The sequence below is a fragment of the Xenopus laevis genome, chromosome 9_10L (assembly GCF_017654675.1).
Source record: "Xenopus laevis strain J_2021 chromosome 9_10L, Xenopus_laevis_v10.1, whole genome shotgun sequence".
In the NCBI taxonomy this organism is placed as follows: domain Eukaryota; kingdom Metazoa; phylum Chordata; class Amphibia; order Anura; family Pipidae; genus Xenopus; species Xenopus laevis.
Window position 1 is genome coordinate 73812361 of NC_054387.1, and position 25978 is coordinate 73838338.

Genomic DNA, 25978 nt, shown 5'->3' on the forward strand with positions numbered 1-25978 from the left:
ATTTATCATTTAACTTAAATGCCAGACTATTTTCAGTTTGATGGGAGGCACAGAACATCATCACAGCCTCTCTTTAGCCTTTAGGTAAAGGCTCTATGAATAAGTGGAGTATAACAGACTTGGATGCAGCAAACAATGACAAACCAGTCATTACTTTATGTAAAGATGTAGCGCCTCAAAGGAGAAATTGTATTGTTTTTCTAATAATGAAGTTGTTTCATTGTCCTAGGTTCAGTTCCGGCCACAGTTCCATATGCAAAAAGTTTGTATGTTCTTTCCATGCATAAATTGGTTTCCTCAAAGGAGAAATATTTCCTATTCCTTATAAAGCACTAGATGGGCCTTAATTTTAGGGTCTAGACCACAAACATAACCTATATGTTCATAAGGGCAGCAGAAGGTTTAAATTAGGGAAGATATACCTAAAGTGAGGTTATGGTACATATATCAAAAATTCATACAATCCAGGCATCCCATGGTTCGGGTATGTGCATCAAACCCTTGATTTACAGCAAACAGGAGCAGTCTGTTTTTGTGGGAGCTGTACTAAAGGTAACTTCCTGCACTAAAACTATGTTTCTATGTTACCCTGAATCACGTTCATAGGGTTTACAGAGATCTAACTCAAGTAACCTCTAATTTCACCCAGTACACATTAAAATATACCATAAGTAGTGCTTAGTGATCAGTGATGGCATCAATAGGCAATTGCTTTGGTGTGTCCCATTAACAGGAGTGGCCTGAAGTTGATTCACTGCAGCTGCAAGCTTGGCATCCAATCACAGAGAACCAATGAAGTAGCTAATGATACAATTCGTGTCCTTTATCCATGAATGGAAGCAAAATCTTTATTTAGAATTTAGGATTATCTCCACGTGCTGTGGCTTGCCTAATCTGATCCCAGCTGCCCATTTCATTTCATATTTTCCATAGTTACAGCCAGAAGATTGTCTGTTATGGCCAGTTCACACACTCTGTCTTATTCCTGCAGGTATATGCAACAACATTGCAACTATGAGCGGAATTTTAAAGAGAAAATTTGAAGAAGTAGAAGGCTCTTCACCTTGTTCTTCTATACAGGAATCTGATGATGACGTTTCCAGCAGTGAGAGTGCAGACAGTAGCGACAGTGTCAATCCATCTAGCTCAAATCACTTCACACGTATGTTACATTTTCCTATGTATCCTAAAATATATTTTTTGTTTATTTAGAATAATTAACAATACTTGTTTTTTTATTTAATTTTTCTCCTTGTCTAACAGAGAAATGGTCAAGTGTAGCAGACATATGGGGGAGTATAAAAAATGATTAATTGTAAAGGTTGTTCGCCCTTATAACTGCTTTGCCCAGCTCACTGCAAATGTGGTTGTTTGCCTTTATAACTGCTTTCCCTCAGCTGTGTGGTATAGCTTATCTATCAGTGGTGTAACATAAGGGGTTGTTTTGTTGGCCATGAGGGTCCATTTTAATGATGTGGGTGACTGGCCCTTACCTCATTGGTTGAAGTCTCCTCTATATATGCAGAAATTAGCCTACTGATGGCAGGGACAGACTGTTACAGGTTGCCCCAATGGCCAATTAAACTGTTTTGTATTATGGTTGCAATGGATATCAGGCTTTAGTTAAACAATTTATGTGAGTTTGTATTTTAGGCAATGCGCTGAGGACATGGTCACTATTGAAAGTTTTGAAATGTGAAAAGGTCTTTGCAATAATAAGAGGCCATCTGCACTGCTGCTTTCTCTTTCTTCATATTGAGAGAGCAAGCAGGCTACCAACCATCTTATTATAATTCAGGTGAGAGACTGCCTTAGAATAAACCTTCTGAGCACTGCTTTCCACCAGGGATTAGAAAAAGAACCTGGATGAAATATGCCTCCCGTCAATTGCCCAGATGCCAGCTCACATTAGATAGGAATATATCCTGGAAGGAAACCAGCTCTTTAACTGCAGCTGCATCTTTAAAACCCCCAAGCACTAAGTAAGTGATAGGCGGTTGGTATTGCCTGTAGCTGCTGCCTTTATTTTTAAATAGCCCTCAAAGTGCTGGCTCAGAAGCCTTCCAAAATGCAGCTGAACTTGTGAATATGGTGTAAAACATGCACTATTCTAATTTAGTAATACAAGCAAGCTGATTTCTTGGTTTAGTAGCCACTGTAGATATTTGAACTGGATTGTGTATAGCTACACAGCCAAAGTGCTGAATATTCAAGTAAGGCTATAGACCGTAAATAAAGACAATCCTCTATAATTAAATGCAAGGTTTGTATCAATCTCCATTTGATAAAATTCAGAAGTTCCAAAAAATATTTCAAAACTCAGCGATTCTGTGATTTTCCAGTCATGTTTTGCTAGCAAATTATTGTTTGGGGTCTTTCTCAAAGTCATGCTGAGGAATTAAAAGAGAGAGTAATTATGCGCATGATTAATGTATTTATTTGCTTCGTTCAGCTGAGATAAGAGAGACTGGATGGAAAAATACCACAAATGGTTTCCTCACTTCTAACGGGTTTTTTTTTTTCATTTTTGCTTCTTTTTTTCATAACCGCAAAGTAGACGTACATAAAGGAAGTCTGTATAAATATGGAGATAGTTCCCAGACCCAAGGCTCTAGAGACAAAACAATATTATTGTTTTTATACACTGCACACCAGCAGAGTTGATCCCATCTCTAAAAATGTTTTGTTTTGTAATGCAAACAAATCAATTTAAGGGGGATCTAAAGCCTCCCTAAAACTGTCTCACTGTGCCCCATAGTTTTCCAAAAACATAACTAGGTTGCAAGACAATTCAACAAAGTAACTGCTTCCTTCCAGTACTATGTGTGCTTATAATGCATTTATGTTGCTGTTATCTTGCATATGCAGATTATGTTGTAAACTTGGAGATAAAAGAACATGGGACCAGAATTACACAGATGGGATTCTAACTGGAGGACTCTATTGCTGGTGACCCAGGGAAATTATGCTGAAAGTATGCTGGAATCTTTAGTCCAGCAACAATTGAGTAAAGGATGGTTGAGTCTTTAGTTGAGTCATCAATTCTAATTGTAGTCAAATGTTTAGATGGCCTTTGAAGATTGCAAATGTGTGTTGCATTGCACTTCAGATACACAACTCATAACATTCCAGACACACAAAGCAAACATGTTAAATCCAAGATCTATAATTCATATAATGGCACTTACCAATCACTATTAGCAGTTAGGCAGGTTTTATCTAGACATAAAAGGTTGGATGGATGTGAGTTTTTTTCCAAACTGACCTATTATGTTACCATTTTGAACCCAATATGAAGGCAGTTTGTAGCAATTATAATTACTGTGTTTATATACAGAATTCTTATTCTTAATAAGGATTTTCAGAGCAGCAAATCAACATCAAATGAGTAGTTCTAATTTAAGGATGTTTCATTTTTTTAGGATTAAAATATGGCTGCAGCACCTATATTATGAATATATTTTATTGTATTTCTTTTAAAAACAACATAGACAACAACAACAATTTGTTTTAGTACAATAAAAAAAAAAATAAATAGATGGTGTATATGTCAAAGGAAGAAAAAGAATCTTCCAAAACAATTCTATGCTTTGGAAGAGACTGTAAATAACTTACTCTTCTCCTTGTAATCAAGAACAATCTAATCTGTAACCTGGTTTCACAACAATTCACACTTGCAGTCAAATAAAAGCATTTCATGGCATCATTTTGATCAATTCTATTACAGTTATTAATCCTTATTAACTTTTTCATCTCAATTAGTTTCAGCTGCTGGAAGGTTCAATGGAACCAATGTCATACCTTACACAAGTTTTTGTCAAACTTTTCCAATTCAAGCCCCAATTGATGGTGCTTAAAATGTGCTTAGTGTCCACATTACAGGTCATCATAGTAAATAGTACAGATATAGGTAAATAGGTGTGTATCAGTCATTTAATTCAAGAATATCTAGGACAGCAAATACATATTCACCACAAAGCTCGCCCTTACTGACTTTTAAGATGGACTTTCAGATGTATCTAGGAGAGCAATCACGATTCTCCCCAATTCTCACTCTTCATTACCATCAAGCTTGCAGCCTTCAGGGGACCAGACCCACACCTTGGAAACCCCTGCCTTAAAGAGTTTAATATTAATCTATCATTCAGATGAGTGGTAAAACAGTTTCAAGATTACTCAGCAAATCCAGCTGCATTAGACTTTAGACTAAACTTTGCTTATCATGAACTTGATGGATGAAAAGGTTATTAGATATGCAATGTTAGCTGACTCTTCTGCATGCAAGATAAAATAACATTTAAAGTAGTTAATTGTTTATTATTATTATGCAAAACCTTTGGGTGCCCCTTGTTCTACATATACATTTTATTTGACAAGCACCCAGTATAGTACACATGCACTTAAATATTTAAATCCCCATGCATCTTGTTACTGCCAAAAATCCGTACTGAAGGTTTAATTTAAAAATTAATTAAAACTGCAATATCTCCAAGCAGGTTCTTACCTCCCAGACATTTGGTTATAAATGTACATCATTATTATTTATTTCAGAATTCATTCCTACAATCAGTTTAACATGGCAGAATAAGATTCAGCATAAAATACTTAATAAGTTCTTTTCAAGGAGATCCCGAAGTTCAATCCTCTAGCCGTTTTTTTACGTTCTCCAACCGGTGTAATTAATGTAAAATCCAAAGTGTAATGAAACAGCATTTTCTAAAAAGCTCAGGAAACGACAGCAAGAAAAAGATAATATAAATAGTGCAGTCATTTTTTACTTTCTTTGCAACAACTTTTTGTACTTCCCTTTCGTTAATTGCTCAAAGGTGGGGCAAAGATATTTTTTTATTAAGAGTTCTCTTCCTAAATAGTCGCCTTTCCTATTTGCAACCTGTTCACCATCCAAATCCCTACTGGTGAACCCCCTGCTGTCACAATTTAGCCCCCCCTCTCCTATTATGTTATCAGTGAACTTCTTTTTATCATTAGCATATTTACTTATCTGTATGTAAATATAGGCAATATTAACATAAAGACACAAACATTTAAGTTAAGTTTTAGAAGGGTAGGTATAAATAATAATAGGCTTTAAGACAATATTATTATCATGTATTTATGAAGCACCAACATATTCTTCAGCACTGTACAATGGAAGGGTGCAAACATTAAATATACAAATTAAGTTTAAATACTGATTGATACAGGAGGTATTGGGTCCTGCACATTAAAGCATACAATATAAAAAAGAAAGGCGTATGAATTCATTGATGTGGATGTTTACTGCAGTGTTTATATATCTATATTTAGTTTGGCTCACAAGCCCCCAGGTCTACTTTCATTTGCTGCAGAGAGGCTGTCACTATGGATACGGAGATTATTAGAGCTGGGGTGTCCAAAAGGTAGATCGGGAATTACCAGTAGACTTTTAGCTGGTGATCAGTAGACACTGTCAACAAACAGCTTGTCGAAAATCACCCACATATTTGATTCTTTTCATTCAGATATGTATTCTGTTAAGGTTAAATAAGAAATAGTTGTTAGTTAAATATTAATTCTCATTAATTATTTATATCAAAGGTATAAATCAATATTTAAGTCATATTTTTTATGGAGCAAAATGCTAAAAAAGCTTTTATGGATGTAGATCATAATGGGAAATCATGACTAAAAGTAGACCTTGCATTAGTAAAGTATGGGCACTCCTGCATTAGAGAGTCAGCCAAACAGATGACATGTATATCTAAAATATATATATATAAAGAGAGAGCATCCATAAAGTTGTATTAGTACATCTATGAATATCCCTAAAAATTGCAGCTTATATTGACCACCTGTTAAAATGATAGTCTTGTAACATATTTTATTCTTATCCATTAAATGTTTTATTCAATTTTAAATACAGTATTTGGTCAAAGGTATCTAGATAACCCTTCTAAAATTGCATGTCCTCAGATGCAAAACTGTGTTCCAGGTTCCAGCACAAGAAGCAATGGAATCAGCACAAGAACTATACATTGGCAGCATTTTTGGATGGGCAGCTGCAACAAGCCAAACATCATCACCGGCAATGCCAATCATCAGTTAAAGGAGAACTAAACCCTAAAATGAATATAGCTAAAAATGCCATGTTTTATATAATGAATTTATTGCACCAGCCTAAAGTTTCAGCTTGTCAATAGCAGCAATGGTCCAGGACTTCAAACTTTTCACAGGGGGTCACCATCTTGGAAAGGTCTGTGACACTCACATGCTCAGTGGGCTCTGAGCATTCGATTCACTTATAGCTATTGATGCAACCCATTAGGAGTTCTGTCAGGGCTCCCTCATGTTTATATACACACATGTATTGTATTGTGAAACAAACTCTATGAGAGTACATAAAAGAACCATGCGGATAGGCTTACTATAAATGTTTTCAGGTATCAGTAAATACTTTTTGAGGTGATGTCAGTATCACTTTATTGCTTCCCAGATGTCTCTGCTAACACCCTGTTGAATCTTTTGCTGCTTCTCCTACTACACAAACAGATGTTATGGTCAGTTCCCAGTGGAACTGTATGATAATCTAAAGTGTCTGAATTAAGGAACTACTAAAAATTGTAGTGATGGGATAATTTAGACAGTGGCCCAATTGGGTGACTTTTTTTACTTGACTTTTTCAGAACAGAATACATTGGTATCAATGGCATTATTTGTGATCTATTTTGGGTTTTGTTGCTGCTTTTTTTGTGGCTAAATTTTGTGGTGGTTTTGTGAAAATATTTGCAGATGGTGTAGAAGTGTGGATATTAACACTAATTTATGGCATGGGCAGCGTCAAGGCACTGGTTTTCTCAACTCATGTGACACTCCTTCCCCCAACTAAAACACTTAACCAAACACTTCTTTATGGATTGAAAAGGCAGCAGCAGCCAAATTTATTAGACATAAATTAACATAATATAAATTTTCCAACATAGCAAAATTAGATTAACTAATCAACTGGATCTCCACCACTAGCCACTGAAGGCTGCTCTTATGGAGATCCCCCATATCCACCATAACACAAAAATCTGAGGTTAGCCCCCTTGTCCTTACCCCTCCCCTTTAACAGTGCCCACAACTCTGCAATCCCTAGACCTCAACAACTTCCACCTTAGCTCCTTGCCAAATGCCCTTGCCCCTTTCAATCCCTTTACCTAGCTGCCACTGCTAACTGCCCTTTTCCTGCTTCCCTCACCCATATAAAGAGGGCTGGTGGATGGTGCTACAAATATGGGACTGAACTCCACTTGCTCTGCCAACTTAACTACCTCTAACTCCCTCTAGCCAATCCTGTGCTGTACTAAAACCCCCACAATCCCTTGCAACATATTCCTTCCAGAGCCTACTTACTAGCCTTGTCATGGCCCTGCCCCTTCACTTTCTTACGGTCCTTACAGTCCCTTTTCCTGGGGAGAAATTTTTCTCATCACTATGTGGCAGGTGTAATTCTGAACTTACACAGACCAATTGGAATCTAAAAGAATTGCACTGCAGTTTGCTAAAACCTTCCAAAGATACCAATACATGCACTTATGGTTGAACAGTTAGGTTAGAACTGACCAAATTGCCTCAAGTTACTGTTTGCCAAAGCTTTTTTTAGTTCAAGCCCAGTGTTGGACTGTGATGCCAGGGGCCCACCAGAAAACCTTAGAGAATGGGCCCACATTCCAAACTATTATTCCTCCTCTCTCAACCTCTTTATCCTGCTAGTCATTTATATCTACTTACTATATTTTTCCATTATTAAGCATTTTTCCCTATAAAGGAATAGGTAAGGACCATGAAATATACTAAATGGTTAGAAGCAAGAGGGCCCACTGACACCTTGGCCCACCGGTAGTTGTCCTGGTATCCCCGTGGGCCAGTCCGACACTGTTCAAGCCCCCCATGAAGGTCCAAGATTTTGTTATTGACCCCCTTAAAGTTCAAGGTCAGGCCCTCTTGGCCAATGAAATGGGTACAGATACAGAAAAATGTTGTTTTATCGGTCATTTGGTGATAGTTACAGAACTATCTCAGACATCACATACTTATTTTGCCCCCCTACCTGTTTAGTGTGGGTAACCATAAGAATCATTACAACTGTCATTGGAGTAGAGAGAGCAATTAAACAAGTTTTAAGAAAGGCAGTTATCAAGTCGCATAATATGTTATGTATTTAGTTAATATAAGCTTTGTGTCCCATTAGGATATCTTTGACTTCCAAGGCATAAAAGAAGCAGGAAAAGCAAATTCTTGTACTGCATATCCAGGTCACAAAAGCATGCAGGGTTGAATAGCTTCCAGTAAATGGAAGAACATTAAAAGCGATGCCAAAAGCATGCAGTATATCAGAGGGGATCTGTGGGCAGCAAGCAAGAACAAAAGGGCAATTAGCAACAGGAAAGGAAAAAAATGAAGGTCGTATGGCAGCTCTAATAGGTCATACTTGGGTTGATTAGCATTTTATATCTGTGTTGAATAATTCATAAAAAGGCCTTGAAGAGTAGTGATATAAAATAAACTGTAGGAATATTTTCTATGAGTGAAGTTGCAGTGGGTTTAATTAATAATTAAAGGAGCTATGATGGAAATGCTGTTTTGTTTAGGAGCAGAACAATACGTATGTGGCAGAATGAATCAATCTTTATGCCCTATGTAGTCAGCTTTCACCTGCCTCCCATGCTTAATTACAAAAGAATTGTATGGCAGACGAATGACAAGCATGCTTTTTGTATATAGTAACATTTCTAATCAATAAGTAACCATATATACAACTGCCTATCGGTTTTCTTTTTTACAATTATATTCACTACAAATGTATTAATGGACACTGGACACATGGTAATTGTCCCAGGTTTCTTTTCTAAGCATCGTGAAGCATGCAACTGTAGAAAGCAATATTTCCATAAGAGAGAGACATTTTACCCTCTAAGGAGCTTAATGGCAGCCTGCCAATCACAAAGCAGCATTTGGCATTGGTTCCAGCTTGGCGTCTGCAGATATAGCCTCACTCTGTTTAATAAGCCAACGGTTTCTTCGAGAAAAGCATTGCCATATGAGTGAATAAAAATAGCTTTCCTTATCTATCAGAAAGCAGAGGAAAAATAGCCGTCCGTGAATCTATAAAAAAAAAAAGGATTGCTGAAACAGAATATTCTTCTGTTGGTTTCATGCATGAAGGGAACATATTCATTACTGAATATAATGTATAGATAGAGGTAAAACGTGTTTTGCGATAATACTTGCCTAGATTTTTTTTCCTCTGTGTTTAACTGCAACATACTGTGTGTACATTTGTATTCCAACATCAAAATGCATTAGCCTCTGCCTGTACATAAATGTTCAAGCTGTCACAAAGCATTGGGATTCACTGTGATTTAGGGAACGTCATGAGAGATGATTGTTCCTACCTACGACACTGCTACCCTAATATCTTCTCCAAATATTCCAGCCCAACAGATTCATCCTGTGATTTGAGCCTTGAACTGTATTTTGTTGCACATTTAAGGGGAAAAAAACAACTATCCTAAATTTCTCTCTGTAAAATATTGCAAACGTCATTTCTCTTGCATTTTGTCACTCTTTGATACAATTGCAAGACAATCTTTAATATGAAAAGCCCGATGGAACAATTCTAATTTTTGTTGCTAAGCAGACAATAGCAGATTGTGGTTTGATGTTCTCTAGATAGAAGCTGTGTTCTTTGCCTATGGCTGGTGTAATGTTGGGATTGTTGTCTCGGCACTGGGAAAGCCAACCAAATGTGACCTTGCTACACAGCACTTATATCTGTATGAGCAAGCCGTGTTGATTTGTCCAGAATACTTGAAACAGAAAGAGTGATAGGGATGCTATTGCACCCACAGGTTCAGAGTAATTAGCTATTGAGAAGTTCATCTATGCAAATTGGCTTTCCCCTCCATAGACTTCTGTCAGTTAAGTCTATATTTAATGCCAAGCTCAAACACTCATTGAGTGAAACTATCTCGGCTAGGCGAGCTTTTAGGGGTGGTATAGTGTTTATAGCTGTAGGGGGCACAGTCACTACTAAAGTTCATAAAACCAATTTTTAATCCTGTTCGGTATGTTACAAGAGGCAAGAACAAATATACAGTATGAAGAAGGTTCACTGGATATATTTTCTAATGTTGTCCAATGCCTACACTTGTAATTTGTCGTATCATTTCTTCTACTCCACAATTATTTCTTTACTTTTTCCTCTTCCCACCATATTTCTGGAATTTCCACATTGAGTTTTTGTACAGACTTCTTTTTTTACTATGTATACATCCTCTTAAAATATCTTCACTTTCCTAGCTTTCTTTCTGTACATCCTTTGTGAACTTCATAAATTGAACCCAAATGCATTGTGGATAAAAACCTGTAAGCTTGAAGTTACATTAAGGTATTTATTTGACAGGCCCAAAACATCTTGAGTGTTTCTAAATTAACACTTACTTGTGTGCCTTACTTCTTTGGAGGTCCATGTCATACTCATAAACTTACCTAACCTTCTTTTGATTCTGGGAATAATATTAATACTTTCTTTATGTCGGAGACTGTAATTTCGTTTTATTACCATTGCTGTGATTGTTTAGTGTGGGTTATGGTAGTGGTGGGGATAGGGTAAGAAGAGTCCAAAGAAATGATAAAAATCAGTGTTAATTAAACTAAATAGGACAGATGTTAAAGTACAAAAGACTATAGTAGTTCCTCAGCAACATGACATGATTAGAGCTTCATAATTTATAGGATTTAAACAACAATGCCTACAATCTGTTTATGGCTGCAGGTTGAATCACATGCCTCCAATTCTTCAAAATAACTTTCAGAAAAACAATCATTTAAAAGAAAAGCTTATTTCAGTGCGACAGCTAATTATCCACATCTTATCGCTTTTGCTGCTTCTGAAGAGTTTTTTTGTAGAGTGCTGCAAGAATATGTTAATTGACTCTATAAATGAAACCAGTTTCATGCCTATTTCGCAAGAACAAATATTATTTTCCATTGGTTTCCCTAGTTAGCTTTGACCACACTAAGCGATGCACCGAATCCACTATTTTGGATTCAGCCGAACCCACGAATCCTTCACGAAGGATTCGGCCGAATACCAAACCGAATCAGAATCTTAATTTGCATATGCAGATTAGGAGTGGGAAGGGGAAAACATTTTTTACTTCCTTGTTTTGTGACAAAAAGTCACACAATCTCCCTCTCCGTCCCTAATTTGCATATGCAAATTAGGATTTGGATTCGGTTCGGCCGGACAGAAGGATTTTGCCGAATCCGAATCCTGCTGAAAAAGGCTGAATCATGGCGGAATCCTTGGAATCTTGGATTCGGTTCATCCCTAACCTCACTAGAGTTAAACATTTCACTTTTTAGAAAGTCAGTCACCTGTGCTACCCATGTGAAACAAAGGAATAAAAATGCATGACTAACAACGTGTCTCCAGATGGTGAATCCCACACTGATATTTCTAGAGTTTAAGCTCAATCAGATAAGAGCACGTATTGTTAGTATTAAGCTTCACAAACTTTGCTTTGGTAATCCTAAAGGAAAGCTTTGCTTCAGTGTGGGTCAAGAGGTGGAATGGGAGAGTGGGTGGAGAAATCCACTGTGACTGTATTTTGAGCTCACTGTATATAAAGCAATGTGAATGGGCAATGAATGTGCTAACATTTTAATCAACACTGCACCATAATAATGTGACTAAAAGAGATTTCAGGGCTCATTTAGAACTGTGCTGAAGGACGCAAAATGTGTCATATACTAAGCACTTGTCTATGCACAGTACAAACTGCTCTCTGTACCTAGCACAAATAATGTAATCTGGTGCAAGGTGCAGAAAGCAGCGCTCAGTGATGGAAGGGAGCCCTGTATTTCATGTCTGCTTTGAAATATACACAGGGTTGGACTGGGTCCTAGGGGAACTCGGAAAAAACTTGGTTGACCTCAGTCTTCGTGGGCCCCACTGGCCCAAGTACATCAGCAGTGGGTGCACCATGAGGTGTGGTGCACGGGGAGGAGGCCGGATTGTGGTAGGCAGTATTAGTTGGGGGAATGCTGCCCTCCTGGTTATTGTGTGACCCATCACTCATTGGAATGTAGTCAGAGTCAGCTTCTCAATTCAGAACAGTCATAATAATACATTTCAAGGCATTCTTATCACACTGTAAAATTTAGGCATATTAGCAAGAAAATTCCAGCTATAGCATATTCATGCTAATGGTGGATGTAAATTCATCTCCATCAACTTCAGGATAACAATTTATTCTGCATCATTAACAGATTCCTCACTCACTGTGATGGAAAGTCCCCGGCATTCTGGTAAACACTCAGAGGGAGGTTAAGCTGTGACTTTTAAAACCACACATAGGTGTTAACAACATCAGACTTAACTTAGTTAGACGTAACTAAGACCCAACTGTTCCGGTGCACTAAAATAAATACAGAAGGGAAAAGACACAGAAGACACAGAAGAATGTGTATTTCCCAGGCAGTGAAATAGAAATGTGTTCTACTATTAAAATGTAAGTGATATAATAGTATTATTTTTATTATTATAATGTATTTATAAAGCAACAACATATTCCACAGCGCTGTACAGAAGAAGGGTGTGTCATCAAACATAAAAATGTCATACAAATACTGACCAATAAAGTAAAGCCCTGCTTGTTAGAGCTTACAATCTAAAAGATAAGTGAACAACAAACCTAATAATATTGTCAATGTTTTTGTATATTTCACAGTCACTATACAGCTGTAATATGATCCATAACTGGATAAGAAACTGGAGATTTTGGATATCTGCATGGAATTCACCTTTTTTCATTCTAATGGTTTAAAAATTGTGGCTGTTTTTATGTCAGCAGAGTCAGGCCAAGAGATATGGGTGCCCAAAGCCAACCCACCCCACCTACAGACGTGTGCTGTGATGTTTATTACACTGACAGTGTACACAACACTGTTGGCAAAACTCTTTTCAGTGGCAGAACATATAACTTTCAGTTGGCTCACTGACCTAATTTATTGTTTAGGCAGAAAGTGTGTAGACCAAGCTCATAGAAAGCTTTGGTCTGAATTAAATTGCGGTTCCTTTCTTTGGATTCTGTACGACTGATGGAGGTGTCAGTGCCTTTACAGACAGCAATATTTCTTCATTGAGCTCTGTGGCAGCAAAATTGTTATGTACCATAAAATCTCCTGGCGGGCAATAAATCCACCAGTTACTACCTGTGCATTTGTTTGTTCTCGTATCTTCAGCCTTCCATGTTCTTTCTGTGTTTCTAACCGCAAAGGACTGATAGGTACTTACTTTATCCTGGTCAGCTCGTGATTCTGAAATCCTATCATAGTACATTTTTTTGCTAGATGAATAAGATAAAAGTGTTTCTGTCTCTGGGAGAAGTTATTGCATGCTAAACCTAAGCAATCATTCTACAATATTTAAAGATGATTCCACCTCTGGGAGCACTATTCAATGTTGTTTACTCAGCAGAGTAAATAGCACTGACACAACCACAAATATCAGTGGATGCTATTATATAGAGAAATAAGCATTTTTGTGTAGAATAATAACGGTATGCTCAGGAGTTTTACAGAACAATAAAGAAATCTAAATAATTCCTTGCTTATAAACACTAATAATATGGCTGTTTTTACAGTATGGATGTATCAATATTCTGTAGAGAAAGATAATGTAAAAATCCTAGGGGTAACATAATAAACTTTCCAACCAATCAACTATTTACTTTCAAACAGGTGACCATTAAATTGTACTTGTGTAGGATACTAGAACTGGTTTACAAAGGATATGTTCAATGCAGCAGATAAATAGTAAGTAAAGCTCAACAGTGAAAATGTGTGTCCAGGCATACAAGCCCCCAGCCTGCAGCTCAAAGTGGCAATTAATACCAGAAATGCAGTAGGCACTGCATTTACCACATATCCCACTAACAGGCATATCCTTTTTATTACAAAAAACATTTGGTATACACATAGCCTTATGCATTTTGTGCATATATGAATTTACTCATAGGCTTTACTAGACCAGGTGAAAACTTTATTCTTTAACTTTCAACTTTTTTAATGCCATTGCCCCCTTAATTTGTATTACATTTGATCCTACTTTAATATTATAAAAAGATTTTATGCATGACAGGTGGAGTATTTATTTACATGCCAAATTAAGGAAATAGCAGCCTTCCTTACATAAATGTGCATATGCAATACACAATTTGAAATGAGGTTCCTGCCCCAAGAACTTACAATCTATTTGGAATTGGAGACAGATAGGAACAAAATGATGAGGGGAAGAATAGATATCTTGACAAAATTTGGATAGATATCTTTCCGACAGGTTTAAAAATCTGTCGGGGGGAGGATCACATTGGATTGTTGCTGCAGTTCTCTCTTAATGGCCTGAATAATCACCTATTATGATCACAACCTCACCAAACAACCAAATCGTCATGTGTAAGGCCAACTTTAGAGTGGGAGATTTCTTGATGCAAGGTAGTAGAGCATTTCAGGGGCATGGGGTGATTAGGTAGAATGGCCTTAGGTGTGACTCAGACAGCGTTGAACTGGATGGTCTGAGGCCCACAGGAACTTCCGATATAGGGGCCCCCACACCCCCTGTGCCCCTGCCCCACCCAGCCGCAACCCCATTCCAGCCCCCACCCCCAATGCATACCTGTTCTCTAGTTGTGGCCACGATTGGGGGGGCAGGACGGGGTCTCAGAAGGGTGTGGGTTTGGGTTGGCAGGCTTTACAAGGGAAGGGCACACTAAGTTTTTACTCGGTGTTCCACAGGCCCAGTGGACTCAGCTGTACTAAAAATATAGAGCTAAGAGTTGCACAGACAGTTCTGCAACAAGGAACTTATCCAATTCATTAAAATAACCAATTTGCTATAGTGCTTAGACCTCTTCTGAGTTATGAACTCCTATTACTATTTTTGAAGTTGCAAACAAAAGTATATTGAGAACATGCATACTGGCTTAAAGTAGACTTAAACGCAAAAATAACATTTTACCTAACAAAAGAAAATATAATTTAAAGTAATGTATATACATTAGTTACACATTCCCATTGGTTGTAAAGTTATTTGTAAATTTAATTGTAATTTAAACTGGTAGAGTCATTTTTAAAATTGTGTGCTACACTACTAATTTTCCTGTAGGCTGAGTTGTTGCCTAGAGTCCTCTATATGAATGCTTCCTATGATCATGGCTTCATTTGGCTGGAGTTTCAGTGATAAAGCCTGTTCAGCTTGCTGATGCATCATAAAGAGTAGTGATTTTAAAAATGTAAGAAAAATGTATCGTCAGCAAAGAGAAACTGTGAGTGTGCATACCTCTGAGCCATAATACCTGAAAATTTGATGTCTGGCAAGGAAACAAATAAAAATATGCAATTATTGATCTAGGGCAGCATCCATGTTGTGAGACAATTATCCAATGTGTCACATACTTGTGGACCCATTCGTATTAATATTTTATATATGATGTTTTAGGCAAAGTGGTACCATAAGAGTCCATTTATGGCCTTAAAGGGTACTTATGGTCATTGGCCTTCTGATCAAAGGCCAAAAATAGATTTCATGGTATCTATATACTGTATAATAAAAACACTGCCCACTCTAGGAGGAAAATGACAAAATATAAGTACTAGTATAACAATCAAGCAGTTACAGTGAGGATGCCTATTGCTCATTGTTGGATTGCATAACGCTCTATGTGCTGTGTTACACAATTGTGAATTAGGTGGGAAGAGAAATTACCTTTTGGCCGATATTGGTCTCAGCACCTTTGAACGCCTTGAACGCTTGAAGAAGAAAGAAATTCACTTGATTGAAGAGTGTTCTCTGATCTTCTTTTATTTGACAATGTGCTTAAATGTGAATTCAAAGTGATGAATGGTATTATCTCACTTGGAGATTCTCCATGTCCTTAAAAAACAGCCTGTGGTAGTAGTAATGAATTACATTGCCCTCTTGGAAAGAGGAGGCTTGGTTTTCTGCTGAGGAGCCATATGGTTCACATTCATTTTAATGTGCCTTTGACATGAGGGAACAAGCAGAAAAAGCAGAGAAAAGTGCTTGCACCTTGGAAGCCTGCCAAGAAGAAGATTATTTATCTAGTGACTATGGATTTTATATCCTTTCCTGCAAGAAAGGTGCTTTTGAAAATGTTATACTGTAAGTTTGTAATGATCATATGCTTAAAGAGGTACAGCAATCATGCCAGTAAAATAAAGTCCATCTCTGAAAAGTACTGCGCTCAAGGGTCTATTAAATGAACCAAAACTAAGAGGACCTTACTCAAGACACTATTCAGTCCAAGTCTCTATATACAGACTTAAAGGCAAAGACTGGTCCAAACGGGTCTCAACAAATATGATATGACAGATATGATGTCAAAAGAAACTACAAATATAGAAATCTAAACTTACCCGAGCAAGTACAAATACAATAGATATTGATATTCCAACAATCACAAAAATGCATTAATGAAACACAAAAGATTATACAATGAACTCAAACAAAGAACTTGGACTCAAGGGCTAGATCACTAAGGGGAGCATCCCTTAGTGCTCATTCGGTAACCATTTTTACATCTGGGCATATCTCTAGGCTATTTTCCTCATGCCAGATTTTATATTTGACATATTTAAAAATGTTCAAAATTTTGAAATAAATTGGCAGCTTGTGTCTGTTTTTGTACTGGGTGCATTCATGGTGATACATACTGTATGTACCTACAAGAAGCAATATAATTCCACCAAAGTAAATTGCAAAGTTAAAATGTGAATATTTGCAAAGCAAAATCAATTGCATTTAGCATACAGATATGATTTAGAGCGGTCCATCGCAGCTGGCAATGACTTCTACAGGACCTTGACAACTTTTACCTGGTGAAGTTTTGTCTTAGTGATTTTTGAGATTTTTACACTTAATAAGTATACAATTTTTTGAGATTTTTTAAACATTGAGTAAACCACGAATTTTTGTGGAAAAAATTGAAATCTGATTGTTGTTAAATTATCCCCTCAGTGTCTTTTATTACATATAGAGGTTAGTTTACACAAAACAGGTATAATTAATTGCTTCATTTAAGCCTTTAGAGGATAAGGTATTGAGCCTCCACATCCAGAAAGTCCCCCACTGCAAAAGTTTTTGTTCTAAATTTCCTGTACTTGTAGAGACCTCCTCTAACACCATCCAACGTAACTGAGAAATAGAGTTACATTCTGGCCAATGACGGCCGATAGATGTTTGATTTGTTTAACGTTAAGCACTGCACTCCTGTGCTAGTTAAAGGAAAACTATACCCCTCAAACAATGTAGGTCTCTATAAAAAGATATTGCATAAAACAGTTCATATGTAAATAAACCATTTTCATAATAATGTACTTTTTTAGTAGTATGTGCCATTGGGTAATCCTAAATAGAAAACTACCATTTTACAAAATAAGGGCAGCCCCCTGGGATCGTATGATTCACTGTGCACACAAACATACCAAACAAACTATACCTTTTAGGTCACATGAGCCAATCAACAGACAAAGTTCAGTCTTTTGCTTCCACACTTCTTCCTGTTACAGTAAGAATTGTAGTATTTCTGGTCAGGTGATTTCTGAGGCAGCACACAGACCAACACAAATGGTGGCTCAAGGCAAGAGATGTAAAAGGGCAATATTTACTTAAATATATTTACCAGTTTGATAAGATTATTTAATATGCCACTTAATTTGATATAAACTATCTGTCGCTCAAGTATTCATTTTGGGGATATAGTCTTTGGTGGACCATTCTGTACGCAGGTCCACATGGACACTTCAGTGAATAAAATACATTTGTGGGCATGCACGTAAAGTACCCTGATAATTAGATTTTTGTACCTAATGTTGGATGGGAGATGGTAGCTTCTTTTATAGTGCTATTAAAGTTCTGGCATGATAACCAGGGATAGGTACCTATTATCAGTTTACCAAGGAATCGTTGTGTATGTATTAGTTTGGTGTACCAAGATTACTGTGTGTTAAATAAATCACTTAAGTTCTTGCCTCTGTGATAGGCGAGTAGCAAAAATTCCTTAAACCCCTAAAAGGTGGAGGAATCATTAAGCAGAATAGGCCAATATTTGTTGTGGATCTTTAGCCTCTACTAATATATTATCTATATCAAGGCCTATAGTGCTTCAGCAGGGGCATTCTGCACATAGAAAAGTGAACTTCTAGTGTTATCCAAACTATAGAAGCAAAACAAAAAAGGCAGAGATGGGGATTATGCTCAAGTATAAACAACATAAGTGTCAGTCCTGTAACCATAGCAACCAGTTTAATATTACTATCAAAGTACAGTTCTGAAAATGAAAGCAACCATCTTTCTTAAAATTTAATTTTGTGTCTTTTAGTACTAATTTTTTTTATATTTTTTAGCATCATCCATTCTAAAACGAGAGAAACGACTTAGAGCCAAAAATGTCCGATTCAACTGTGTCACAGTGTATTATTTCACAAGGAGACAAGGATTTACAAGCGTGCCGAGCCAAGGAGGAAGCACATTGGGGATGTCCAGCCGTCACAACAGTGTTCGCCAGTACACCCTTGGGGAGTTTGCCTTAGAACAAGATAGGTTACATAAAGATATGCTGAGAGATCACCTGAGAGAAGAGAAACTCAACTCCCTCAAACAAAAGGTACTGGAGTTTTTGTGTGTTTTTCAAGGTATATAATATGTAATATTCCTTTGGTTTAAAGGGGGGGCATGCATCTTCCTTTAATATCTTCATCCGCTACAGTGTTGCTGGACTACATATCAATTCAAACAATCATATGAACAAAGAAAGAGAGTCTAGTTGTCCAGACAGGAAGGAGGATTTATGTTAGGGCTCCCTGGGTTGTGACTCTTGACAGTTGGAGAAAATGTTTATTGGACAGTCTTGTTTTTAAAGTATAATTAATTGGGTAGTAATTATGTATTTTAATATACTTAACATATTGCATCAGCCTACGGTTCAGCATCCCTATAACAGTAATGATCAGATTTTTCATAGGAGCTCACCATCTTGGATCTTGTTAGGAGTCTGAGTGACCCTGCACATGTTCAGTGGGGCAGCTGATGAGAGGCTAAGCTTAGGGGTCATTTCAAATCATCAAGCAGAAAATGAGATTTGTCTGTCATAGAATCTGAGAAGATGGAGAGCTATGGTGGGCATTCTAAGAAGCACATGAGAATCTCGCCTCAGGCAGTAGCACCCCACTACTTACCAGGGGAGGCAAAGAATCTATGATGATCCTCCCATCAGCATTTAACCCTTGATGATAAATTGGAGTTTGCTGGGAGTGTTAGTGCAGAACCCTATAACTTAGTATTAAGGAAGGGAGGCTTATGTCAAATTGGACACTGAATACATGAATAACAAATACAAATTCCTGTACTTCAAATTTTTATCCAGATATTCTCTAGTGACAGTCTTAAAATATGTTGCCATGCCCGTGTCGCTCTCTGGCTGTATTTGCCAGAGAGTACAGAACAAAACCCATTAAGATTCAACTTCAGTATTTTTAACAAGTAAGCAAGATAACAAGGCAATTTCTATGCAAATAAACTCATCATTATTAATTTGTTTTGGCTCCAATGAGATTCTCATAGCTTTTTGAAATTCGACAAAAAAAACTAAAATAACTGCACAATGTATTTTACCATCTGCTTGAATAAAGTATCTGAGCAAGCCCTGTACATGTAGTTTTAAAGGGGAAGTTTACATTTTAATTAACTTTTAATATAAAGTAGATAAAGAGATATTCTGTGGCAATTTGCTATTGGTCTTTATTTTTTTTATTGTTTAGCTTTTTGTTCAGCAGCACTCCTGTTTGGAATTCAGACTCTAATTTCTGTGGGTTAGGGCACATGAGGAGATTTGTCGCCTGTGGTGAAATCTGTATTACTGCGGATGACAAGTCTCCTGAGAAAGACTTTCCATAATATAACATTAAGTAAAAGTAAAACCTATTACTCAAAGCAATCTGGTTTAATTGCTGGAAAATGCAAAGGAAGGCAAAATCTTCCCATGTGCCATCACCCTTAATGAGAGACGAAGAATAGCTGACCTGGGAATGCAGCCTTATATGGACATAACAAATCAAAGCTGTATGAGCCCTTTCCTGCCACAAAACCATCCAACCCAGTTTTGAGCCCACCAATGCATCCTTCATTACTACCTCTGTTGGTATTGAATTCCTTTGTCTATGAGCAACTTTTCCTCCAATCTTAATGGATATCCTTTTGTCACCAAAATGCAAAATGCTGCTTAATAAATATGCTTTTCAGTATATTCCACTTGTAAGCAAGGAACGTCGTTGCAAAGCAAAACCTTTTTGGTTCAATAGAAGCGTTGGTGTTGAGGTGGGTAAGAAAAGATGTGCTTTTAAGGCTTTCAAGTTAGCTGGTACAGCCAAAACATTTATAAGGTACAAGGAGGCCAATAAATCATGCAAACAAGCTATAAGGCAAGCTAAAATTGATATAGAAAAGGATATTGCAGCAAGCAGTAAAAAAAATCCAAAATTATTTTTGAAAATGTTGATAGTAAAACAATGAAGCAGGAAGGGGTGGGACCCTTACTATCAGAGTGGGGTCAGCTGGTTGATGAAAACAAAATAAAAGCGTAGATTCTGAACTCATATTTTTCATCTGTCTACACAAATGAGGAACCAGTAAGTGAAGGTTTCCTTCTTAATAGTACCAATTCTAGTAATACAACTAATGATGCATGGTTCACACATGAAGAAATTCAAAAGAGACTAGAACATGTTAAGATTAACAAAGGTCCAGGGCCAGATGGTATTCATCCCAGGGTAATTAGCGAGCTTAGCTCTGTGATTGCCAAACCTCTTTACTTAATTTTTCAGGATTCATTGAGATCTGGCATAGTGCCGAGAGACTGGCGAATTGCTAATGTGGTGCCTCTATTCAAAAAAGGATCCCGTTCTCAGCCTCAAAACTATAGGCCAGTTAGTCTGACGTCAGTGGTAGGAAAGCTTTTCGAAGGGTTAATAAAGAATAAGATACTGGACTTCATAGCAAATCATTATACTGTGAGTTTGTGCCCGCATGGTTTTATGCGTAATAGATCTTGCCAGACTAACTTAATTTCTTTTTATGAGAAGGTAAGTAAGAGACCTCGATTCTGGGATGGCAGTGGATGTGATTTACTTAGATTTACAAAAAGCATTTGATACAGTGCCACACAAAAGGTTACTGGTTAAATTAAGGAATGTTGGCCTGGAACATAGTATTTGTACCTGGATAGAGAACTGGCTAAAAGATAGACTACAAAGAGTGGTGGTAAATGGAACATTTTCTAATTGGACCAGTGTTGTTAGTGGTGTACCGCAGGGCTCTGTACTTGGTGCTTTGCTTTTCAACTTGTTTATTAATGACCTGGAGGTGGGCATTGAAAGTACTTTTTCTATTTTTGCAGATGATACTAAATTGTGCAGAACTATAGGTTCCATGCAGGATGCTGCCACTTTGCAGAGTGATTTGTCTAGATTGGAAAACTGGGCAGCAAACTTGAAAATGAGGTTCAATGTTGATAAATGCAAGGTTATGCACTTTGGCAAAAATAATATAAATGCAAGTTATACACTAAATGGCAGTGTGTTGGGAGTTTCCTTAAATGAGAAGGATCTAGGGGTCTTTGTAGATAACACGTTGTCTAATTCTGGGCAGTGTCATTCTGTGGCTACTAAAGCAAATAAAGTTCTGTCTTGCATAAAAAAGGGCATTAACTCAAGGGATGAAAACATAATTATGCCTCTTTATAGGTCCCTGGTAAGGCCTCATCTGGAGTATGCAGTTCAGTTTTGGACTCCAGTCCTTAAGAGGGATATAAATGAGCTGGAGAGAGTGCAGAGACGTGCAACTAAATTGGTTAGAGGGACGGAAGACAAATTATGAGGGTAGACTGTCAAGGTTGGGGTTGTTTTCTCTGGAAAAAAGGCGCTTGCGAGGGGACATGATTACACTTTACAAGTACATTAGAAGACATAGACAAATGGCAGGGGACCTTTTTACCCATAAAGTGGATCACAGTACCAGAGGCCATCCCTTTAGATTAGAAGAAAATAACTTTCATTTGAAGCAACGTAGGGGGTTATTCACAGTCAGGACAGTGAGGTTGTGGAATGCACTGCCGGGTGATGTTGTGATGGCTGATTCAGTTAATGCCTTTAAGAATGGCTTGGATGATTTTTTGGACAGACATAATATCAAAGGCTATTGTGATACTAAGCTCTATAGTTAGTATAGGTATGGGTATATAGAATTTAATTAAAAGTAGGGAGGGGTGTGTGTATGGATGCTGGGTTTTCATTTGGAGGGGTTGAACTTGATGGACTTTGTCTTTTTTCAACCCAATTTAACTATCTAACTATGTAACCAGCAAAATGGAGCAAAACTGACCCATTTGGCTTTGCTGTAAATTTGCGAAACCACAGAAAATTTGTGAAATGACAGAATTTCACAGACATTAAGCCAAATGTGTTGGTGCCAATGGACCTTTTTAACCTGTTTTTTTTTAGCCAATTGCATTGGAGTTAAAGGCCTTTTTTTCATGGTTTTTCCCCAGGTTTTTTTTTTTTTGCAAACCTGTGGCAAAAATTTGCAGCAAACATTTTTACTGCAAAATAAAGTGTGAAAGATGCTGCAAAAAAATGCACATTCACTTGAATGCATTTGGAGTGAGAAATAATTGGAAAATAAATGCCCATTAACTTTAATGCATTTGTAGTGATGGGAAAACTCTCTTGACTTCAATGCATTTGGAGTGAGAAAGAACTTGAGAAAAAATGGCCATTGGTTTTAATGTATTTTGAGTGAGGAAAAAACTTGAGAAAAAAAAATTACCATTTACTTCAATGTAATTTGTGATTTTCATCCTCTTCCTAATTTTTTTTTGCAAAGTGAAACAAGACAGATTTGCTCATTACTACACACATCTTTGCGCATTAATGCCATTGATTAAGTATAACAAGAAAAACACATTATCATGCTGTATATCTAGGAGTATTGAGGATATCAATATGTGTTCACATAAAACCCTACCTCTAAAAAGCCTTTGGCTCAATTTTATCCATGAGCTGACTTTTTTATGATCTAGTCTATACTCTCTTTAGGGGGATCTATCACTTTACCGGAGGAGAGAGTCTCTAGCTTGCTCAGTCTAGATCACCTAGAACAATGTTTAATAATAAAAAATAAAATTAAAATAAAAAGGCTTGCTACAAAGCAAAATTTTTTGTCCTCTAGCATCTAAGTCAAGATACATCTCTTATGTTAGATCTGGTAAACCACACAAGGAAAAAAAATACACAAATAAGCCTTGATTATTTGTTCATATCGTTTGCAGAATACTGGACAATAATGCAATGCTGTCTTGCTTTTACCCGTTTTTAGATAACCAAAAATGGCACGGTGGAATCTGAAGAAGCCAGTATTTTAACCCTAGATGATATTTCTGATGATGATATCGATTTAGACAACACTGAGGTAGACGAATATTTCTTCCTGCAACCTCTGCCAACAAAGAAACGGCGAGCACTGCTCCGAGCATCTGGAGTTAAAAAGATTGATGTGGAAGAGAAACATGAGCTGAGAGCCATCCGTCTATCGAGGGAAGACTGTGGTTGCGACTGCACAATATTTTGTGATCCAGAAACATGCACTTGCAGCCTAGCAGGCATAAAATGTCAGGTAAGTGACACGAATGAATTGATCTTGGCAATGAATGTCAGATCGTGATGGTCTATAAAAATCCTTCTTTGAGAATATTTTGAAGAGATATTTGTGAAGCCTCTCATCTTCAATAAGGATTGCTATTTGTCTATAGTAATGGCATGTTACAAGGAGGTTTTCACTGTTTACATAGACTTGATATTACAGGTGTTCACTATGGTGTGGATTTCTATTTATGACAGATGTACAAAAAATGCACCTTTTCTCGAATGAACCAAGAATAATTGTCTTTTTAGCAAACACAATAACCAATCATGTTTGTGTACACTGATTATCTTTATTTATGATGAAACATTGACTATCCAACAAAGCATTTATTTTAATCTAAGGAAATCAGACATGTACATGCCCATCACCTGGGGCTGGTTATGGAGTTATGCCTGCTTACAAATACAAATATTATTTGCTGATAACCATCAAAAGTGTTTTATACACCTCAGAATGGATTAACATCAAGCTCTTAGCATGAGCTGGGAAGAATGAGTTACATACTCCATCTGTTGTTCTATTGGACCTCATATTCTTGACTAGTCAATGGAAAGGGTCCAGCAGAGATTTGATGGCTGCTACAACATTGATATAATCTTGCCTTGTTCTTTTTTTAATGTGCCTGCTTTTTCAATCAGTATGTCCTGGTTTTTATTTAGTTGAGCATGTTTTTGTGTTTCAAATTGCTTGGAAAGGATTTTCAATATTGGATAAAACCTGCTTATGCCCCACCCCTTCTTCTCCCTTGAAAACCTTCAACCACATAAGCTTTAAAAGTTTTGAGACCAGCGCACACAAAATATTGTGGTGCGCCCAAAAAACAAAAAAACACAACATTTTACATTTATTCTGACCTTTGCACACAGTTTTTAAAAAATGCGATCACAAGTTTAAAATGTGTGCATATAGCTGAGAAGAAATTTGGTTAAAAGGCTACTTTGTTTTTCTTTCACTGGGTCTATTATTTTCATCTTTGGAATGCTTTTTATCCTTATACTTTTATAAAGCTTCTTCATACCTCTATTTTAGGTTAGCCACCTCTTAATGCAGAAGCTTTATAGTATGGTATTTTTTGTCTGCTTCTCTAGCCATAACCAACTACAGATGTTTTCTGCTTTCTGCTTCTGTTTACTTTTTAAAAGTATTTGCATACAATAGGACATTAGGCAGGCCATCAATAATTACTTTAAAATGGCAACAGGACCAAAGGTCTTCTCATCATGACTAGTGTGGGAATTAATGTACAAAAATGCAAATAACTTGTTGCCACAAACCGTATCAGTCAGTGATAGCTCAATCCAACAGTGATCTGGGTTTGCCACGTCCAGAAAAGCGATATCATGTAGGAAATGAAGATTTCACTGGAGAGCTTTTTTAGTGAAACAGTGAAGACGTTTATTCAAGATGCATTCAAGCACTACATGTTTCGGACCTCTGGGGTCCTTCTTCTGGTGCAGAAGAAGGACCCCAGAGGTCCGAAACATGTAGTGCTTGAATGCATCTTGAATAAACGTCTTCACTGTTTCACTAAAAAAGCTCTCCAGTGAAATCTTCATTTCCTACATGGGAATTAATGTACATGTAATGTACTTTCTGGACAACAAGCTCGCACATAGCCACTCCCTTTTTTCCCAGGTTATATCACCTGCACTGGCTCTCCAGCCCAGTTGAATAGCTAATATTCTCTTCATCTACTGTGTCTTCGAGTATTCTAGAAGAGATATACCTTTACACTATGGTTTTCAGACACTGCCACACATGGCAATACAATAATGCAGATCATCTGTAATTGAGTGAAAATAAGACTGATATTATCTAGACTAATCTAGAATAATATTATAGTTAAAGTCTATTCATGCTACCTAACTGGACACCTCTCCAAACTTAAAACAGCATGCCAATATGAAAAAAACTCCAGGGCAGAAAAACAATATTCAACCATGTTAAGATTCTTCTTCAACAACAGAAAATCACAACATATAACTTAAGGCTCAACATATATAATTCATGACAACAACATCTTAACATGGTGTCTTACAGCAGAGTCATCAGTTCAGTGAAACATTCCCTACTGAGGAATATCACAATGACGTAATTTTTGGTCTTACCAGTATCTGAGCAACATATCTTTGTTTTGCCATCTTTTGTATCTGCCATCAAATACAATCACTGTAG

At 37.0% G+C, this 25978-nt stretch overlaps 1 protein-coding gene across 2 annotated transcripts in view; it reads left to right on the forward strand.

Moving 5' to 3' along the window:
* Positions 1 to 25978, forward strand: part of csrnp3.L (cysteine-serine-rich nuclear protein 3 L homeolog) — a 74215-nt gene that overhangs the window by 42788 nt on the left and 5449 nt on the right. For both annotated transcript variants that reach the window (XM_041576777.1, XM_018235871.2), the window contains exons 2-4: positions 992 to 1162; positions 18454 to 18713; positions 23477 to 23773. In XM_041576777.1, coding sequence (XP_041432711.1) covers positions 1015 to 1162; positions 18454 to 18713; positions 23477 to 23773 — 705 coding nt within the window. In that variant the 5' untranslated portion in view covers positions 992 to 1014. The remainder of the gene's footprint in view (positions 1 to 991; positions 1163 to 18453; positions 18714 to 23476; positions 23774 to 25978) is intronic.